At 38.6% G+C, this 22,755-nt stretch overlaps 1 protein-coding gene across 2 annotated transcripts in view; it reads right to left on the bottom strand.

The window, feature by feature from the left end:
- The window catches only part of CLVS2 (clavesin 2), a 77,520-nt gene extending 75,433 nt beyond the window's left edge, over positions 1–2,087 (bottom strand). The window contains exons 1-2 of one of the 2 annotated variants that reach the window (XM_037844334.1): positions 1,685–2,087; positions 308–1,226 (exon numbers count right to left, since the gene is read on the bottom strand). In XM_037844334.1, coding sequence (XP_037700262.1) covers positions 308–696 — 389 coding nt within the window. In that variant the 5' untranslated portion in view covers positions 697–1,226; positions 1,685–2,087. Of the gene's footprint in view, positions 1–307; positions 1,230–1,684 lie in introns of both variants that reach the window. The other variant, XM_037844335.1, reaches the window with a different exon arrangement.
- Positions 2,088–22,755: the final 20,668 nt, after the last annotated feature.

Below are 22,755 nucleotides of genomic sequence, written 5' to 3' on the forward strand. Positions count from 1 at the left end.
CAAACCGGTAAACTTAATCAGGAGGTGAATGATTTGAAAGCTTTATGTAGAAGTTGAGTGATTTAGATTGCAGTGCCATAATATATCTCCAGAGCACTTAAACCTGTAGAGACTGGGAGCTGGTGAAGTCAGAGTTTTAAAGGCAAAAATGAAAAGCCCCGCCCTCCAGGTTGCCCATCACAATCTCTCGTCTCTTCTCCTAATCACATAAACAGAAACATCAAAGCTGTATGACACTACTCAGGGTAAATTCTGGAAAATGGGAGAGTAAAATGATCACTGGTACAAGTTTGGATTTAGGATTTACCTGCTTTGATCCCAGTTGGCAGCAAAAAGGACTAGAATCTTCCTGCCATAGTGGTCCAGATTGGCCAGGCCCCCAGGGAAGCCATCCTTCAGTGCCTGCTTGATGCCAGGGTCAGTGGCCTTGAAGCTTTTGAACATGTCCAAGTTCTGCTGCCTGTACTCAAAGTATTGAGCGAGGAGGCGGAAGGCCTCAAAGTGATGAAACTTCCTTGCCCGCAAGAAGCGTAAGATGAAGGCATCATCTGTGCGTAGAAAGCCAATATCTGGCCTGGTGATGACCATATCCCTCACCTCCTGGATGTCCTGGTGCAATGTGTCTGGGTTCTCATTGAGCTCCAGGCGAGCTTTCTCCAGGGTCTCAGGAGAGAGACCAGCTTGTAAATGAGTCATTTTTCTGCTTGTTCCTGAGCCTTCCCTTCCTCTTGCTGATCCGTCCCACAACAAACCTGGCCCTTGCCAACACCACACTCTGGTCCCCAGACCTCACTACTGCCTGCTTCCTCTCCTTTACAGGAAATGATTTGTCCTGGTGTCCAATCCAGCACCCTGTTGCTGCTGCTCTTCCACCACTTTTCTTTGGGGGATATCAACTTCTCCCACCACCCCCTAAAAAGCAACACCCCACTTTGGTCGTCTCTCCCTTTCCTTTAAAGTGATGTGGACCTCTGAGCGGCCCACTCCTCTTCCTGTCCTTTCCCCAAAGAAAATACCCTTAATCCCACCCAGCACCAGTAGTGGTGATCTTGGTACGTCGTCTTCTCTTCTCTACCAAGATCTAACAAAAACAACCCCCACGCACATCTCAGCCCCAGCGTCTGATGCTTCTGCGGTCCCTACTGAAGGATGCGCCTGCCAGGGGTAACGATGAGAATTAATAATAAGGTGGTTCTTCAGCGCTGAGCTCCAGGGCGGGGAAAGAGCTTCTTTGCCATAAAAAAAAAAAAAAAAAAAAAACAGAGAGAGAGAAAGAGGGGTGAAAAGGAGCTTAATGCTCCCTCTGCTTATTCCAAGATGCCTATTTTCATTTAAAAGACATGTTTGTGGGATTTCATGTACAATTATCATGATCCAATTAGGTGGAGATTCTGCAGATAGCGCTCTGTCCCTCTTCCCCTCTTAGATACCCCGTGATCTCATAAGGCACCAGCAGGGTTTTTGGTGGCGTTGGCACCGGTGTGGGCTCCCCCCAACCCCACCCCCAACTTCTCCTTCCTCTAGTCCTTTATTTCAGCAGACTGGCCGCGGGGGGCAAAGGGCGGAATCTCTCCGGACAATGTACATTTCAAAAGGAGAGGAGTGGAGAATAAAATAAAAAAAAAGCTCTATCCTTTCTGTAAAACCCCAAAGCAAGAGAGAAGAAAGAGCAGCCGGCTCCTACCAGCAAACCCGGAGGCGGGGACGCTAAGCAATGCGGCACTCCCTGGCATCCATCAGCCGCGGCTCGGCGGCGGCGGCGACAGCAGCATCAACTCCTCTCGATGGGATGGAGGGAGCAGCAAAGAGGGGTGGCAGAGGCGGCCCGGGCCGAAGGCGCACTCGGCAGCAGCCGCGGCCACATCGTCCGCCGGCCGCCCGCTGCCTCTCCCGGCAGGGGGTGGGGGGAGGCGCGCTAGGGCCACCGCGGCCGCCTGTCCTCGCCCGGCCCTGCCACGCTCGCCTCTCGGAAAGGAGAAGGGCGGGAGCGGGACCTCGGCGCGGGGACGCAGGAGGCCACGCTGGGTGGCCGCCGCCTTTGTGCGCCCGGGGCCGCCGGGGACGTGGGCGCGGCGGGCGGTGCTGCGGAGCCCCGGCCGGTCCCCGTTGTGCCCGGGCGGCCCGAGTCAGGCGCCCCTCGGGGATTCTGCGGCGGCTTCGGCGGCGGCGGCGGCGGCTGCTGCTGCTAAAAGAGGACTTGTCTCAGCCCGACTCCTAATTATCCCAGCACAGATCTCGCCGCGACGTAAGCACTCGCTCAGCTCGCGCACGCACCCCGCTCGCCTCTCCCCGGCTCCGCTGGGCAGGACGGCGTTTCGGGGGCATCCAAAGATCCCGAGCCCCAGGTGTAGCCAGCGGGCTCCTGGGCTCGCCGGGCCTGGCCAAGGCAGGGCAGCGACGCCGGCCAGCCTCCCCACGCCGCCTCACCCTTTGTGCGCGAGACCCCAGGCAGTGGGGCGAGTGGCGGTGGTAGACGGTAATTCATACTGACACACGTTTCCTAGTTCCTGCAGGAGATGACTTTGATGTGGAAGGAGTACGGAAACATTTTGTACTTTCCGCATTTGTTGTTGACAGAAATGTTTAATTTAGGAAAGAGAACCTGAGCGGTTCCAAAGCATTGTGCTGCTGATTAAGCCTCCAGAGGAACTTCTATGGATAGTGTTTCAACTATAAATCCTTGTTGCTAAATTTCTATTGAAAAGGATGAAAATGAGCCCGGGGTCCGGGCGGGGCTGAGGGAGGGGGGCGGATTACAGTGTTTAGAGGAAGAAAAAATAGGCAATCCTTGACTCGTTTCCCATCGTATAATTATTCCGGAGACACACAGGATCTTTGTCTCAGTTGTAGGCATCTGGCATCTGTATATTAGAATCATCATCAGAACAGGAAGCTCTAAGCTTAAGTGTTGTCTGATTTGCGGACAAGGAATATTTTCACTTTCAAAGAACAACACATATTACTGAACCTGTCACTAAGAGCAACTTTTCGCTTACGGGCTATAGAATGGGATCCTGAGTTCAAGTCAACTCTGTGCCACAAAAATTTATTGAGTTTCACTGACTGGGGGTGGGGGTGGGAACCTTGATCTAAGATTCTGTGGCTAAGAGATGGTCTTCCAGATGAGAAAATATTGTCATGTTCCACTAACAATTAGAATCCAAAGATCACAGGCACATGTTCCCCCTCCATGACAAAAAGAGAGAAAAGAAGAGGGTTGCATGGCAGACCTATATCACTGTTATTAAATATATATGAATGGTATTAACTGTAATTAATTATTAATTAAATTAATGCAAAGTAACTTAGGAACCAGAATAAGAGAATAAAATGTACCCCCACATATAAAATCATAAATAATCACTATTCTTAAGGAATTTACGTTTTTAATTGCGAAGGCAGAAAATAAACCGTGTGTGTGTGTGTGTGTGTGTGTGTGTGTGTGTGTATGTGTGTGTATAACTAAGGTCCTTTTAGGACTTTATATGATTATGCCTTTCCACAGCATTCTGAGTGCAACATAAACTGCTAAATAATTTTGTTCTCATTTAAAGTATTTTTGAAAAATTAGTTTTGGTCAATATTCTAGAAGTTGAAGAAAGTTCTGTATCATATCAACTGTATTAAGAGGTTTTAGCAATCGCAGGTCATCTTAGTTTGTCAGTGCCGCTTTGACAAACACCACAAACTGGTTGGCCCTAAATAAGAGAAATGCATGGTCTCACAGTTTTGGAGCCTGGATGTTCAACATCAGGAAGTTGGCAAGGCTGGTTTCTCCCAGAGTCTGAACCAGGCTGGCAATCCTCTGTCTTGGTTCCCTACCCCTACCCTCCCTTCCCTTCCCTTCTCTCTCCTGTGACTGCTCCTCTGATTTCTGCTGCCTTCTGGTGACTACCGACTGATTATGTAAATTCCTTTTGCTTACAAGAACTACAGTTATATGGATTAAGGCCCCTGGATTCAATTTGACTCCGTCTAAAAAGGATCTCTGAAGATCCAATTCACAAATGAGCCCACAACTTGACTCACCTTAACATTTTGAAGATACTGTTTACAAATGGGTTCACACCCACAGAAACACAGATTAAGACTTGAATGTGTCTTTTGTGGAACACATGGTTCAATCCCAATAGCAATATTGAGAGATAGGTTCTCCATGAGTGTTTTGTTTCTGCAGGCCTTTCTAGCAAGACATTAATTGTCCTTTTATTACAAACTATCTGTTTTAAGGATGTTTAATGAACAGCTTTGGAAGAGCCTTGGAAGTTAGAGATAGTATCCTCCCTCTGAACCAAGGATAGGTTTGCTTACAAACTTGGAAGACAGCAAAAGCATCTCCTTGCAGAGCAATAAGCAGACAGGCGTATTTGGGTTCCCTGATCCCAGGGCTCCTCCCCTGAAATGCTACCTACTATGTGAGCAGGTGTCACCTGACCCCCTTCTCCTAGCCTTGTGGAAATTGGGGTTCAAAAAGCCAGTACAAATACGCTGATGCTCGTGCTTGCTGGGCCTGAGTGATAAAATCCTCTGTCTCTAACCCAAGAGTTTCTCATCTTCTACCAGCATTCATGAAACAGTGCAGGCTAACTTGTCAGTTTGAAAGTAGGGTTAAATCTCAGATCCTTCACAGTCCTTACCAACCACTTGCTTAATTTTGTTCTCTGAGATGGAAATATCAGGCTATATTTTTAGGAAGGAATTTATCAAATAAAATTAAATTTGTTGGTCCCTGGGATGAGGAGACTTATATTTCATGACATTTTATTATTTATAATAAATTTTATTTTATTATTTGTTATTTATAATAACAAAGAGAATTGCTTCAAATAAGGTTCATTTTAACATATTAATAGATGATGTAAATTATTAATATATGATATAAATAGTCTTTATAATGCAGTAGGATTGTTGAAGTAAGTCCATTATGTAGATATGAGAATATTTTCGTTATACTTACAAACTATTGTTGCCTTCCTTCAATGACTGTAGTATCGTTCACCCTGTACTTCTTACATTTGAAATCAGTCTTGAAACCAAAATAAATATGCAAAGCCATCCTAAAAATTGAGTAAAGTATTTTTACAGATGACATCAGAACATTTGATTCTCATTCAATATTAATTTGCTTTGCTGAATTAATGCAAAGTAATGTAAGAACTAGAATATGAGAATTAATTAGCTAAATTAAAATTTAAGCAACCTGAAAGTTTGTTTTATCCCTATGCTTAAAATGGATAGAGTAATTTATGTTTTAAAACATCTTCCCCTGTTTTTGCTAAATAAAATACACATACAGAAAGTGGCACAAAACAAGGATGTGCAGTTCAATGATATATTACAATACACCCATGTAAATATGCAACCAAATTAAGAAATAGCACATTATCAGTACCCAGAAAGGCCCCTTCGCATCCTCACCTTACCACTAACCTCTCCCACCCAGCAAAGAAAGCCATGCTCTCTTCACTTTGAAAGTAATCACTTCCTTGCTTCTTTAAAATTTTACAAACTATGTAGTATATAAACTATGTACCAGTTTTTCGTGTTCTTGAATTTAAATGAATGCAGTCATATGCATGTAATTTTGTGATTAGTCTTTTTTTTCAACATTATGTTTGTGTTCCACCCATGTTGTCCCATGTACTTGGTTCATTCATATTCATCTACACAGGAAATTCCATTTTATGATCATATTACAGTGTATTTTTCTATTCCAATGCTGATGGAAATTTTGGCTGTTTTCAATTTGGGGCTATTATGAATCATGCTGTGATGAACATTTTGGTACATGTCTCTTGGTGTAATGCACATACCCAAGAATGAAATTGCTGGATCTTATGTTGCATTCATCTTCAAATTTAGTAAATACTGCCAAGTTATTTTCCAAATGGTTGTGCCTTTCATCCTCTGTTATGGATTGAATTGTGTCCCCCATGGGATGTCTTAAAGTTCTAATCCCCAATACCTCAGAATGTGAACTTATTTGGAAATACTGTCATTACAGCTGGAATTAGGGTCCTAGTGGGTAGGGTGGGCCCTTAATCCAATATGACTGGTGTCCTTGTAAGAAAAGGGAATTTGGACACAGACCACAGAGGAGAGAACACTATGGGACCACTGAGGCAGAGAACGCCAGGGATTGTCAGTCAGCCACCACCAGAAGCCGGGACAGAGGCATGGCACAGATTCTTCCCCCACAGACTTCAGGGAAAGCATGGCCCTGATAGCCTCTTGATTTCAGGCTTCTGGCTTCTAGAACTGTGAGAATAAACTTCTGTTATCTTAAGCCTTGGGGAAATAAGACACCCTTGCCCCAATACTGTGTGAGAGTTCTCAGTGTGCCAATTTCTCACAAATTCTTATTGTTTTTGATCACTTGAACTTTAGCCATTCTGATTTCCAGCAGGGTTTGGTATGCATTTTCATGATTACTAATGAAGTTGAAGGAAGCATTCATAAGTTGATTGGCCATTTGAATGTCCGTTTGTGGAAAGTGTCAAATGTTTTGCCTGTTTTTATAGTGGGTTATATATCAATCTTATTGACTTGTGGGCATACTTTATATATTCTGAATATAAGCCCTTTGTCAGTTATATGTGTTGCAAATATCTTCTCCCAGACCGCAACTTGCTTTTTCTCTCTCTTAATTATGTCTTTCTATAAACATAATTTTAAATTTTAATGTAGGTAAATTTTTACCCTATGAGTAGTGCATTTTGGGTCCTTTTTAAGAATATCTTCAGATCACTCAGATGTCCTTCAATATTACCTTTTAGAAGATTTTATTGTTTTTACTTTTCACATTTAGACCTGCAGTTCACCTGGGAATGAGTTTGGTGCACAATGTGAGAAAGAGATTGTTTTTGTGTTCTTTGTTTGTTTGTTTAATGAATAGTGAATTGACTCAACACCATTTATTGAAACTATTTATTGAAAATACCATCTTTTTTTCCTTGCACTGCAGTGCTACTCTTGTCATAAATTAAGTGTCCATATTGCATGGATTTTATTTCAATACAAATTTTAAACCCAACAGGATATCACTGTTGTTTTAGACCATCCATATTCCTCTATATCAATGGTTCTCAAAGTGTGGACCCCAGACCAGCAGTTTTAGCATCCTGGAAACTTATAAGAAATGTGAATTCCTACCCCTGACATACTGAATAAGAAATGCTGAGGGGAGACATAGCAGTTGTTTTCTGAAACCTTTCAGGTGATTCTAATTTTCAATGAAGTCTGAGCTCCTTTTCTAGGTTTATCCACACATTTATCTTTTCATTCTTCTTCATTCCTTTTTTCTAAGTATAGAATTCTAGATTAGCAGCTATTTTCTTTCTGCACATTAAATATATTATTCCATTTTTTCTGGCTTGTAATATTTCTGTTGTAAAGGTAGCCATCAATCTTGATGTTCCTTTGAAAGTGACCTCTATTTTTCTCTAGCTGATTTTATTTTCTCTTCCTGTCTTATTTTCAACAATTTCATTCTACTCTCTTTATTGCTTTACTCTTTTACCACTCTTTTATTCTTTTATTACTTTAAAAAACTTAATTGCTGATTAGAGTTTATAGAGCTTCTTGACAGTCTATCTTGATAGCTCTCATCTATTTTTGAATGATAGAAAGTATAATATCTGCAAATATTGCTTCTGCTCAATTTGCTTTCACCACTGCTTCTTGAATTTCAATTACACAGACATTTTATGACCTTACTCTTTCCTCTGTATCTTTACTATATGGTCAATATTTCTCATCATTTTTTCTCTGATCTTTCATTTTGGATACTTTCCGTCTTATCTGTCCATTACATCAATATTCCTCTCATTCTGATCTGTTGGTTTACTAATTAATTGAATCTTTAATTTTGATTATTGCGTTTTCTAGTTCTCAGATTTTCATTTGATACACACAGATCATTTAGGCTGTAATTTTCAATCTCATTTTTAGCTCCTTTGTACCTAATAAATATATTATTTTTAAAGTATATGATAACCCCAATAACTGGATTCCCTTTAGATCTGCTCTATTATCCATTGTTTTATCTATGGTTTTTACCAGTTTTCATACATATTATATGACCTGCTTGAATATCTGATTATTTTTATTGTATACTTGTCATTGAATTTGCAGAATTACTTACAGAAATAAATTGTAACCTAGGATAATATTATCTTCCTCCAAAGTGGTTTTACTTTGGCTTCTATAAGTTACGTAGGAATACTTGAGTTTTGGACAATTGGGCATTAGGACTCCAGATTGCCTTAATCCTGTTTGGGGGATGAGATTATTTGGAGCTGAGCTGCAGTCTTTCTGAGGGCATGTATATTTCTAGTATGCATCCACTTGGTGAACCTGGATTCCAGTACCTGTCCCCTGAACTTTGATGCTGTCAAAAGTACTGGTAGACCTCTCAAACTCTCAGCTGTTCTCTTTTCAATCCTAAAATACCTCCAAAGTAAAAGTGGCCCCACACACTGGGCTTACTTCCTCTGACCTCCCTCCAATCCTATCTTTTTGGCTATGTGATATCTTTAAGCAGGGTTTTCTTTTGTTTATTATCACTTCTAGACGTCCTCAGCAGGAGGTTGATCACAAAGTTACCTAAACTAGATGTTTTTTCCTTAAAAGAATATGGAATAATTTAACCAGTTTCCAAATTTCCTTAGTATTGATAGAAAATTTTTAAATGTTGGAGATCATAATTTTATAACCATGTTCATAATTTTATATATATAACCACATGTACATACTTCTATAGTTAGGAAATATATAGGAACAGTTTTACTAGAGAAACTATGTCTGCATTACTAAATCATTACCAGGACCTCACATATTCATGAGAAAAGCAAAAAATTACTTAAGCTTTAGAATATGTTCTGAATTTTCCCTTTAGTATTTCTCTAGTACTTATTTATCACTAGCAGACAAGTGACAGCTGACCACAAAGTAAATGAAAAGTTTATAGGCTTAAATTTTAAATTTAATTAGATTAAATTTTGAAATTGGAAATTTTTAATTAAACTTTTATTTTGAGATTCCTATGGAGTTTTATGAACTAATATAGAAGATTTTCTATACCCTTTTCTCAGTTTCCCTCAATGGTAACATCTTACAAGCTATAATATGATATCACAGTCAGGATATTGACATTGATACAGTCAAGGTACAGAACATTTCCAATACCACAAGGATCTCTCATGTTGCCTTTTTATAGCCGCATCTACTTCCTATAAACTCCATTTAACCTTCAGACCCCACAAGACCAGCAACCCTACTATATCTGAGTACATCAAAGACTTCAGAATCTTCTTCCTTCCACAATTAATAAGCAGAAGCCTCCCAAACACAAGCAAACATTAAGAGAACATTGAAATAATAACTTGACAATATCCGTTGCCACAATAATAGCTCAGAATTTCCATTGTCATAGTTAATAGACAAAATGCTTTCCTACAGGGCTTGCTTTATTTTTTTCCTTCTTTCTTTTCATGTCTAGTTAGTGTATAGATAAGTTAAAAAATTAAAGTGAGGGCATTGCCTCTAAAAGCATTACCTGTAATAGGCTTTTCAGATGTAGTCGGCAAATTCCCATTTCATCTTAGTGTCGTGTTACAAATAATATGACACCTCCACAGAAACCAGTAACAGGAAATTGACCCAACTATTCTCCTTGCAATACAAATACTTCACAGAGACCCCATTGGATGCAGTAAAAGTAATTGGATTGCTTTCATCTCTTTCTGAGAAATAAATGTAATTGAGAGGTGATTATATTAAATCTATTAGTCTGACTAGTTTTATTTTAAAATATTTTATATGTCTTAGATACATATTTCAAGTTTATTTCATTTCACAGGTCTATATTATCTTAGGTCAATTTTTTAATTATTTGATTTTGTGAAGTTATGCTATACTTTTAATAAAGGCTTTTCTAAGAGTATGTGATTTGCCTGGATCACATGATTCCAATGTATTAATAATCCCAATCTAATTACACCAGTGAAATCAAATTAAAATAATCAACAAGGACCACCTCTGGTAAAAATATCTCCTGAAAGGTTTGAGAGAAGTACATGTGTGTGTGCGTGTGTGTGTGTATGTGCACATAAAAAGACTAATGAAGGTCTGGATATTTGTATATGAGCCTTAGCTATTTTTAACATGATTAGAAGCTATATACTCACTCTGTAGGTGGTAACTTGGTGTAAACAACACTGGCCTCCCTAAACTGTGTTCCCCAATTTACAATAGCCATGAATCTGTCATGGGAAAGAAGATATTTCAATAGATAAGCGTGGGGAAACGAATCATTTCACTAAATTTCCCAGAGTTGTCCTTTCTTAAATGAATACAGTTGTCTCCAGGCTTGTCAATGTCAGAGAACACGCCTGTGACTAAATGTCACCCTGTCGGTGATATCTCATCAGCGGATAAGAACAAATTCAGTTCTGCCTCATTGCTCTTGTTTTGAAGCATATAATTTCCATTCTAAGTTCTCTTCATTCCAACTGCTCAAACGTGAATCTCTCATTTTTGCAGGAGTGATTTTCTTCTCAAAAATATTGACAATCTTGGTACTAACACATGTGCTAATTATCATCTAATAGGACCTGGGTTTGTTTCAGGAGAGTTAGAAGAAGATTTTCTATAACAAGCACATGGAATCATGTGTATGTTTGCCCTGCCTTGTAGCCCCACTGCCAGCACACACTAAGCCTTCAAAAAGGTCAACAGTGAGAAAAGGGAAGAAAAGTAAAACTTGCGAGGGTAAAAAACATCCTGATGTGTCCCAGCTATAGGCCAATCTTTTTCAAGTGGAAATAGTCCACATCACACACAAGTGAAATACTATGGATTCTTGAAAGCAGTTGTTTTTGACATTTGACTCAGTGTGTTATAAATTGGTTTTCTATAATTCCCTTTATAGTTGAGTTAAATTGTCCTTTGAAACTGTTTCCATTAGATTTCCATTGGTGCACTTCCTCTCTGGCTGCAGTTGCAGTCATTCCCACACCTCTCCCAAACTGTTTTTCTTCTAGTTCACAGCAGAGGATTATGTAATAGAAGAAAGCTTTGAGATTGATCCAGCTGGATATGCATTGATGGATTATTAAGATGACATTCTTAATGAGTCAAAGAGTGCTTTAAAAATTATTCTAGCAAGTCATGGATTGATTCTCTTGAATTTTAAGTAAAATACTGTTTAAAGATGTAAACAGAATTTCAGTCCTTTGCTAATTCATCTGTTCTTTCAACAAATATTTATTGAGAACCCACTGGGATCTAGGCCCTGTGCAAAGCATCTGTCTTATCTGCTTCATTTTCAATTCACCACTGAAAAAGAGACTGCAGATAAATTATCTAAACTATGAGATACTTGCGTTAAAAAGCCTTATTTTTAGGGTTATATTGCTTTTGCCACTTTTTTTTTGGTTTACGAAGGGCACAAATTTATAAATTCAAACAGAACCCTTCAAAGATAAAGGCTGCAATTAGTGATACTGCAGCTTCTCAACTTGATGCTGTAACCAAAACAGCATCATTTTAGCATCCCTTTAGGAGAAGCTCAGTTTTCCCAACCATCAAAAACAGATTCTCTCAACCTGTTTTAGATGGTGACACCCATAAACCCATAGACAAATTAGGCCTCTGGTGTACGTACAGTCCTTGGAAACTTGCTTTACCTATTATTCTTTGACTTAAAAGTGTATTAGAAAGGAAATGTGAGTTATAAGAATGTAACCTGGAATCCCACTCTCACTTAACGGTCAATAATTTCCAAACTTTGGTATTGTAAGTATTGCTGGTAACAAATTACATGTGGTACACCTCATAACTGATCATCTTACCAAGTGTCTCAATCCCTGTAATAGATATCTACTGACCTTGGCTTCAGTTGAACCAAAGCTTAACTAGTTTGTGTCTGAATAATTAGACATCTTTGACAACAGTACTTTTGAAAGCGGCTTTCTCTTTAGTTATATCAGCAGCTCCTTATATTCCCTGCCCCTGATGGCCACAGCTCCTTGCAATGTTGGCTGCAACTGAAGATTCTGGTACTGTCTCAGTTTCCAGGTCACCCGAAACAAAAGTAAGATGTATACAAAAGATTCCAATTTTAAATGCCATTAGGGGCTCAAAAGGTATCTTAAAATGTGAAGCATCCTGTGTAAAGCCTCAGGGTGTGTTGGTAATTGTGTCAATCTGAGGTGCAAGCTCAGTTTCATACTCTTTCACACTTCACAGATCAACAAGACATCTGCTGGGCTGCCTTTCTAGTTTTGTTTTATTTCCAACCCTTGATGTTAACCAATATCCTCTGTCCAAATGTTTTTTTTTTTTTTTATTTAGCAGGTACTATAATCCTATAATTAATTTTACAATTCATGTAACAAATGAAAAATTGTACAGAAAGGCCTGCTTATATAAATAAGAGTTTATACAAGAAAAGTCAATTTTACAAAACAGTACCATATGGTTTCTATATTGCAAGCACAAAGCATCACCACATAATTCCACTGTACAGGTATAAACAAGTCCATAGACAATATATGGAGGAGCACCTGAAATGAAGTCCTTTAGGCTGTTCAACTTCTCAGACTAGAGTAAATTTAAAATAATCATACTATTCTGATTCAAAATGTTGTCTAATTTTTTTTTTTTTTATTCTGAGGAACAAGTTAAAAGGGGCAAGATCCACTTATGGAATTTTGAGTTCATTTTGGTTCTTGTTCAATTCTCTTATAAAAATCAAAACTAGAAAGTGTTTATTCACAACTCTTGTTATTAACTTTAATCCTCTGCCCAAGCCACTGTGTCTCAATCAAACTTGAAACCAGAGATTTGTGGACCACCACAGCTCCCGGATGCCCAAGTCATGCTGCCCACTCACCTCTCCCATGCTTCAGACATTTTAGCTGCCAAACTCCCTGGCACATAGTATTCCAGAATCTGGACTTAGCCCTGGAATCTGTATAATCCCTAAGTCACAACACCTCAGAACTCTCTATCCCCAGGTCCACGAGATCAAGATATAAAAGCATACCCCAGACTGTCACCTACTGATGAGCCATCTGGGAGCATGCTTTGCTTGTTCTGGTTCCTCTTCCTGTGGCTAGAACCTTGCCTTGCTTCTGAAACCAGGCACCAGTCATCTATAGACAAATTCCCCAGAGGCTGACATGAGCCCTCTGAGTTCTGAATGTTCTCCCACCATCCTGAGGACTGGAGGCTGTGCCCCAGCTGCCTGAACATGCACCAAGACCCCAGAAAATGACTGCTTCCAGAGTCCTGGTTCAGAGCAGGGGTCTCTTCTAACACTGTGCCAGATGACACAGCCCCTCTGTACCAGCTCCTGGAGCCCAGCAGCATCCCAAGGAGTAGGTTTTCTGGCTCTGCCTTTCTTCCTATATCCAACACTTATTGTTCTTGAGTCCACCTAAATTACAATTCAAGGGGGAATGTACCCTAAAGAGACCAGAATAGGCCTTCAGCTTTCCAGCCAAGGGGCTATGCTAGTTCTGACTCAAATTTCAAGAAGCAATGGAGAGCCTGTTTCATATACAGGATACTCTACCCTGTAAGAGTGGGGATCAACTTGGTCAACTAAGGGATGTGCATTTTCATACTGCTTGGTTGCAAAGATCAATACATACTATAAATGCTTCACTATACCTGAGAAACTTTGCAGCAGCATTTGCCTATCAAATTGCTCTGAGAGAAGGTATGAACTACTCTCACAGTGAGGCAAAATATGATAAGAAATAGATTAAATCATTCAGTGAGAAGATGACATCATTGAACTGTTAGCAACAATTTTCTCCAACTAGAGTTTTCAAGTGTCTATTGTCAGAACACTAATCATTGAAAATGATATCCTACCTTCAATCTTCTGGTCTAGGGATCTTCTAAAAGCTACAAAACAGGACAACAAAGATAGACGCAAGTTTGTCAGGATTCAGATTATAAGAAAATATTAGAAGAGTTTGGTGTACATTCATGGTAGAGAAGAAATAAAATACTTACATGACATCATGATTTCAAAATTAATCAAAGAATAATTTACTTTATAGACTGTAAGAATTCCTAAAGTATAAAACAATTGAAGAAAAAACCCTCAAAAACTCCCTTCTTAGTGCAGATGAATCCACACCCTGTCCCCTAAAAGCACCGTATACATTCCCGCAATGCCACGCGTTACTCTGTGCTCACAGGCTCGCTGAGGAGCCAGACTCAAAGGGATGGCTGGGTTCCCAGCAGAGGGAACTGCAAACTTGATGGAGCTTGACTAACATTCGGGATCAAAAGCTCAGTGGTCACCTGGAAACTGGGCTATCTGATTCCAATTGACAGTATGGTCGTCTGATTTGGCAGGGGGGAGGGGATGAAGGGAAGACAGGTCTCTCAGATAAATCTGAATCTCCAATAAACAAAACAAATTAAAATTTTAGCATAAGTATATCCCATGTAGTATTTAGAAAATACTTACACTAAAAAAATTATCTAATTAAATCCAAATCTAATTGGGCATCCTGTGTTATATCTGGTAACCCTAGTTGAAAGGTTTGTCACCTGCATAGGGGCAAAAGGAGCAGTAATCTTTAACAGTAAAAGATGGAGCCTATTATCAGTACCAGACTTGGGAGCAGGAATGAAATGGGAAAGAAGTTGGTTAATGACCTCAGCCTCACAGTGATGGCACCATCCCATCAAGTCAGGTGATCAAATGTCTACAGGAGAGTGACCTTCAGGACAATAAGGCAGGGTTGATGGGGAGTGTGGGCTGTGGAATCAAGAGGGGTTTTCCATAGGAACTCACCAAGGTTGTCTGCAGCCAGGGAACCCCAGTCATTTGATTGACTTGATCTGTCTTAATGATTGCTCTGACTCTCCCAAGGTAGAGCAGAGACTCCAGGGCATTCCCCTGGCTCATGAAAGGGAACTGAGGGTTGGAGAAGTTCAGGGAAACTCGGTGGATGTTTGAGTTGAATATGCCTGTGATCATAATTCCAGTCTTTGGAATGTCCTGTGGCTCAAATGAGCTGATCCAGCAGGCATGACTGTGTCTCTCTTGCATCCACAAGGAGATCCTTGGACTTCTGAAAGACAAGGACTGATTGAATCTTGCTCATCTTTGGCTCCAAATAAGCATCTGATATTTCACAGGAGCTACTGTGCTTGCTTTTGTTTATTCAACATTTTGTGATTATAAGACTGAAAATTGTTTTTTCTCCAAAGAGAAGTAGTGGCATCTTAGAGCATCAAGTGCTACATTTGTTTCAAACAATGATCAATAAACAAGGTGTGCCAGTACCATGCTGTTTTGACTACTGTGGCTTTATAATAAGCTTCAAAGTCAGGGAGTATAAGTCCTCCCACTTTGTTTTTCTTTTTTAGAGTGTTTTTAGCAATTCAAGGCATCTTTCCTTTTCAAATAAATTTGATAACTAGCTTTTCCAAGTCTGAAAAATAAGTTGTTAGAATTTTGATTGGGATTGCATTGAATCTGTAGATGAGTTTGGGTAGAATTGACATCTTAATGACATTTAGCCTTCCTATCCATGAACATGGAATATTTTTCCATCTTTTATGGTCCCCTTCCATTTCTTTTAGTAGAATTATGTAGTTTTCTTTGTATAGGTCTTTTACATCTTTGGTTAAATTTATTCCTAGGTACTTGATTTTTTTAGTTGCCATTAAAAATGGTATCTTTTTCTTGAGTGTCTCTTCTCTTTATTCATTTCTAGCATATAGAAACATTACTGACTTATGTGCATTATTGTTTTCTTGGGGTAGAGTAGGAACATGTTGAAAGTAAAGTAGTTATTTTAGGTTAGTTGTCTTTTTCTTACTCCCTTGTTATGGTATGTTTGAAATGTTTTTAATTGGTTTTTTTTTTTTTAATTTTGACATAGTTAATAGTTAATTAAAAAAAAAGTCAATAAAAAAATGAAAAAAATATACAGAGCCCCCTCCGAGGAGCTAAGGGAGAATGCAGGGGTGTTGGGCTTCCCCACCTCAATGGTTGCTGATATGCTCACAGACATAGGAGACTGGTGGTTTGATGAGTTGAGCCCTCTGCCATGGGACTTGCCCTTGGGAAGACTGTTGCTGCAAAGGAGAGGCTAGGCCTGCCTATAATTGTGCCTAAGAGTCTCCTCCTGAATGCCTCTTTGTTGCTCAGATGTGGCCCTCTCTCTCTAGCTAAGGCAACTCGGCAGGTAAAATCACTGCCCTCCCCTCTATGTGGGATCTGACAGCCAGGGGAGTAAATCTCCCTGGAAATGAGGAATCTAGACCCAGCATCGTGGGATGGAAAACATCTTCTTGACCAAAAGGGGATATGAAAGGAAATGAAATGAGCTTCAGTGGCAGAGAGATTCCAAAAGTTGCCTAGAGGTCACTCTGGTGGGCACTCTTGCGCACAATACAGACAACCCTTTTTAGGTTCTAACGAATTGGAATAGCTCGTAGTAAATACCTGAAACTATCAAACTACAGCCCAAAACCCTTGAATCTTGAAGACGATCATATTAAACTGTAGCTTATGAGAGGTGACAATGTTATTGGGAAAGCCATATGGACCATACTCCCCTTTGTCCAGTCAGTGTATGGATGGATGAGTAGAAAAATAGGGGGGAAAAAAAAAGAAAAAAAAAAGACACCCAGTGTTCTTTTTTACTTTAATTGTTCTTTTTCACCTTAATTTTTATTCTTATTATTTTTTTGTGTGTGGTAATGAAAATGTTCAAAAATTAATTTTGGTGATGAATGCACAACTATATAATGGTACTGTGAACAATTGAATGTACACTTTGCATGACTGCATGGTATGTGGCTATATCTCAATAAAATTGAATTTAAAAAAAATAAATAAACAAGGTATGATTGAGATTTTTTTTAAAAATAAAATTAAAAGTAATATGGTAAAAGTAACTGCATCTTTGTATTAATATAAAATTGTAATGTTTCACTTTCATTGAACATGAAGGACTACTGAAGCCACCTCTATGCAAAACTAAACACTCCACCCCTATAGGAAGAGGTTAGTGCACTCTGGTGACAGCAATCTCAAAGTAACAAGCACTTAAATTATGGGATGGATGAGGAGCGCCATGTGGAGGAGCAATGAGCTTAATGTCTGGGGGTGTGCTTCCAGAATACTGCCCCATCTTATCCTCCTTCCATCTCACACCACCCACCCAGCACTCTGACCTGGACTGCTGTGAGATATGGGTTTATAAATAGCACATCCTTTCTCACAAATGAACTGAATAATTCATAAGGAAGACTGGTGCTTCAGCCTAAGAGGCTTAACCTGGAGAAATCATTTTTGAGCATAAAATACAGGACTAGATACCACAAGAACAAGGAAATTGCATGAAATTAGGAGCATCATTCAAAGCAAAAGCTACAGCTTATCTCATAAGCTTTATCTTTTACTATAATGTCCAAACTGTCTGTTTTACATGAAAATCAACTTATTTGGTGTGGCTTAAGTCACCTTCTAAAGTTTGTTTTACTACCTGTATAAAAATATATTTTTAAGTGTTTCAAAATTTGGATTTATTTTGTAGTGCCAAATAATAGGTCGACATCCCAACACCTAATAGCTGTCATCTTACTTATATGATAATGACAAAATGAGAATGTGTTCTTAGAAAAAGTTCTACATCTTGCAGAGGTTTCATCAAATGTATAGTATTAGTAACTGTTGTGGGGAAGGAGAAAGGATAAGATCAAGGATGGATGACCTAGGGCTTTTATAATTCGGTACTATTTTACTATAGGATGGATGCTGTGTATAGGTTTTCTGTATGTTGTTCTTTATATCTACTTTTACATTTCATAATAATCTTTTAAGAAAGAAGAAGACATCAATCATACATGTACTTCAGTGACCTCTATACATAGGTCAAGGTATCTGATGCACATTTATTTAGTAAGATAGATTTAATATTTTTGTCTCTAAGTACCTAATCACTACTCCTACCAGAGGCTTCTATACTCATCCAATTTCAAATCAAAGGAAAATATTTTGATGAGTTATCAAAATGGCTTTAGTTTAAAAAATGGTTTCAATTATAGGTTTCTGCAACCCATAAACCTAACTACCACCCTATCCCTCTCTTTTCTCCTTTCAAGCTTTTTGAAAAAAGCTGTTTAAAATCACAACCTCCTCTTAGTCCTGTTCCATTCAACCTCAACCAAGCCCTCTGACTTGCTCCATTAAAATTTTACTCATGCATCAGTGATTGTCACTAACAAATTCTTGCTGCATCTTCATCTCTGTAGCATCTGTACTGTTCCTCTTCCCATCTTTCTTGCCATGTTATAGTGTAATTTTTGGGCTTCCACGATGTAAGTATCTGGATTCTCTCTTCTGAGTCTGGTTTCTACCATGTATTAGCCATCTGACTGTAACAATATTATAAGCCTATTTTTACCTCTAAACTTAATTTTCTTCATCTATAAAGATTACTCATTGCAGCATTCTTTGGACTGGTTATTGCATCCATACAATGGAAAAGCAGACAGCTGTATTAAGATAATCCATTGTGATCATCTAGAAGTATATGAGTTGTGATGGTTTGGAAAAAGTAAGCTGCACAAAAGTAGCATACTCCTTTTTTTACAAAAAACAATTATTAATAGCAATATAAATAAGTAGAAAAGAAAAATTGAAGGAATATGCACTAAACTTTATTAAACATTGTCTTTGTGGAGTAGATTACATAGCATATGTACCTTCTAAGTTTTGTATTTCTATGATTGTGAATTTTGTATATGCATATGTTACTTTGATAGCTATAAAAACATGTAAAAGAAAATGAGAACTAGAGATAAAATATACTTCATTATATTGTCATAATTGTTAAAAGATATAGCACTTGGCACTGTCTATGGCACATGCTAAGCCCACCATAAATATTTGTTTTTTATTACCTTAGGCCCCTTGGTAGTTTCATTATTCCTCTCTCAATCCTAAATGTTTATGTTTTCTATTACTCCTGCCGATGACACACACACCTCTAGCCAAATCACTCTCTGGATCCACCTACCCCACTCTCTTGAGCATATTTCTACTTGTAGATCCTACAGGCCCCAAACTGTAACATTCATAAAACTGAAATCTTCATGTTGACTTTCCATAAATAGTCTGCCTTATAGGCTTCTTATTTCAGTAACTAGTACCATTATCAAAGCATTACTCAAAAGCATACACACACACAAAAGTAGCCATTATTGATGTTCAATATTTTTAAGAACACAAATATTTTAATGCAATCATAATATAGGAGGACACTGGTATGACAGTGACAGTACAGGGCCTTGAAGACATGCTAAGGGGAATGGGAGCCATTGCATGTTCTAAATCAGGAAACTAACACAGAAAGACAATCTTCCTGGCCGTTGTGGTACCCATTCCCTGCCCTCCAGACAGAGTGGTCTTTGTAGCTTCTACTTAAAACCCTTAAACTGATCTTTATTTTCCCCAGTTTAAAATTCAAGTATTATCTGACTCCTACTTACTTCTCTGTTCATATCTCTTGTTATTCAACCAGCTTTCACAAGGTCTGCTTCAGCATTTCCTTGAAAGCAAAATTAGCCTGCAGTCTTGCTTTGGAGCATTTGCACACTCTGTCCCACACTCTGCTTCCTAGTCCTGGAACACACTTCTCTCTTCCCTCTTCACTTTGGTAAAAACAATTAATCCTTGCGGACTCAACTTGAAATCAACCTCATCATATGACCCATTGAACTATGCTCAAAACACCATATGATGAGCCTAATGATATCACTCATCATGATCCAATATGACTGCCTGTTTTATTCTTTTTTATCTTGTTCCTTAGCATGTATAAGTTCCATAAATTTAAGGCTTTGTTTTGTGGGGATTTGATAAATATGTGATGAATTAATGAATAATATCATTTGATTTTTCTGTGTGGAGAATATACCAGGTTTCCAAGGAAATGTAAAAGCTCAAATAAAGATATCAAATAAAAATAGTATAATAGCATTAACTTTAAACAGATGAGAAATAGCTTTCTGAAATAGATGGTAGAAATAATATTAGAGGGATTCAAGAAACAAGATATTAGTTATGTCCTTCTTACTTGCTCTTCTATTAGGCTATTATATAATAACTCTTGATCACTTTTTCCATCACTTGTAAATTAAGAGTGTTCAATTACATCTTCCAACTTTAAATTCCTCTAATCAGATAGTATATTAAATGTAGGTAGTATCTATATAAGGTACAAATGTTTCCCTGACTATTTAGCTAACTATATATTTTATTTACTCCTATTCATTTGTATAAAATGGGAGTAATGGAGTATGTACACACACATACACACACACACACATTTTTATAAGCCATTACTGTTTGATTAATTATCTTTCACACTCTCCTGACAAATTGGTTTGTTTTGAGATTTTACTACCAAATAGAAAATTTTATGTTAAATAAAATTGAAGTGGAAAACAGTTTGCCTCAACTATAAGCAGTGTCTTGAAACCCACTCTTAAATCTACTCTTGGTAATTCAAGTCTAATCACTGCAGTACAACCTTAGACAGAAATTCACCTATCAATTGAATGGTCTTTTTCTCTGACTCCAAGTGTTTTATTAATATCTTTTCAGGCATTACCTTCTTTGATTAGAGCAACACAAAAACTGGCATGGGAAATTCAAAATGTTGTATTATACTTCTTCCAATGAATATGATTTAATTTCAGTACATTTTCATGTGGCTATTGATCTAGGACTTCCAGTTTTCACTGAATAAGGTAACATCACCTTTAAGAATCTATCCACAAACTGTCAGAGCAAAATTAAAAGCAATTCATCAAAAGAGCACACTGACTGTCTTAGCAGAATGGACATTGATTATGTACCAATTAAAGCATACATGATTCGCAGTGAATGGAAATCAATTGATGCTACCTGTTTAATAAGCATGATCCTCCCTTCACTGTCAAGGAGAATGAGGATATGAAGACCACTGGGGAGAGAAATCTGCTCCATTTGTCACACAAGTGCTGTATTTTGGTGTTCAAGAAAGATGAGGGTGAGTCCCAAAGAAGTGTGGTCATGGAAGCGTCAGACACCAGGCTATGGCCATGCCCCATGCCATCCTCTTCGCTGCCAGCCAGCCTGAGCAGGGAGCCATAGAGAGAATTCTGAACCAGCCTCCAGAAAGAGCCAGTGCTTCTCCAGAGGAGGAAACTGCGCTTAGGAGAGCAGCTGGGTGAGAACAGGGGAGGCCCCTCTTCTCACTGTGGTCGAGTGGTGTGCATTCCTCCAGGAAAAGACATAAAAAGCACATGACATTCAGACGTTGGGTGTCGATGTATCCTTCACCACGGCTTCACAGATGGGAATTCCACAAGGCGTCCTCCCTATGCCGTCATGATACACTCAAAGATCTCCAACAGCACTTGTAAAACTGGAAAAAAGAAATTCTCAGGTTCTAAACATTTTGTTACAATGCACCAGAATGGTGAAAGCAGTGGTCTTAAAGCTCCATTTGTTAGATACTGTAAACCATTTATGGTTCTGACAATTGAGCATGGTAGGGGCCATGAAAACTAGAGCGTCCACCACGGTACCTTCGGGTAATGTGAATTTGGTAAACCTTATACAGATCATGAGAGCAGGGCTTTGCCTACAAAGTTCATTATACTTCTATGCCATTTTTTTTTTTCAGGGAAACTGTTTAATTCCCAGTGTTATATAATGCATGTAGAAAACCTGCTCTATATAACCCTCTTTTATTTATTTATTTTTCTTTCTTTTACATTTTTTCTATTATTGACTCCAAAGACCACACATATTATCAACCTTCCTTTGTGCTTGTGGATCAAAAAGAAGAAAGGAAAAACCTTTATAGCTTTCTCTGGATTTCATGTTTACTGTTTCATGCAATTTTTTTGTTGTTGTTGTTCTTTTTTTTAAAGTGGTCCCTCAGGGCAAGAAAATATATTACCTTAGATTTGATTTTCTCAGGCTTTGGAGACAAATTGCAACTCAATAGTTCAACAGTTTGTTTCTTTCCACTCTTCTTTTCCCTGGACTTAATTGTTCCCTCCTCTGCCCTCACTCATTTGTACTTCTATTAAAGTACCTGTTTTATTCTGTTTGGCAGCAAACATGTTTTACATGTTTATCACCATGACAGGATTGCCATTCTTAGAAGGCAGTGCCTGTAAAATTTTCATCTTCGCGTCCCTCACAGCCACAAAAATGGACCCTCCAAATTATTATGGTACCATAATTTTGTGTCTAATTAAACTGAGTTTCAGTCCAAAAGGAACTTGGGGGCTTTTTAAAATAATCATTTAAAGGATAACATAATTTCTTAAACTTGACCATCGTGACCATCATGAACAACCTATGGACAACATGAGTCCGTGTGACAAAATCCATTTGGTCACCAGTTAGACATCAATGTGCCCTAAACATGCAGATTGTAAGCTAGATTGCAAAGATCTGACCTTACATGTGAGCAGCAGTAGTGGGATAAACATAGAATTTTCCTCATTATTGCCACATAATAATAAAGCATCCAGATGAAAAATGAAAATGTATGTTGATTATATGGTTGTTTTATTGACAAAAGACTAAAATATCCAATGTTTTAAAGATATTCTTTATATACACTGTATATTTAATTGCTACTTCTAAATAGCTGACTGTTCAATGTGTTGAGCAAAATATTTGTTGAAGTGACTCAGCCTGACAGT

Source organism: Choloepus didactylus, chromosome 7, assembly GCF_015220235.1.
Source record: "Choloepus didactylus isolate mChoDid1 chromosome 7, mChoDid1.pri, whole genome shotgun sequence".
Lineage (NCBI taxonomy): Eukaryota > Metazoa > Chordata > Mammalia > Pilosa > Megalonychidae > Choloepus > Choloepus didactylus.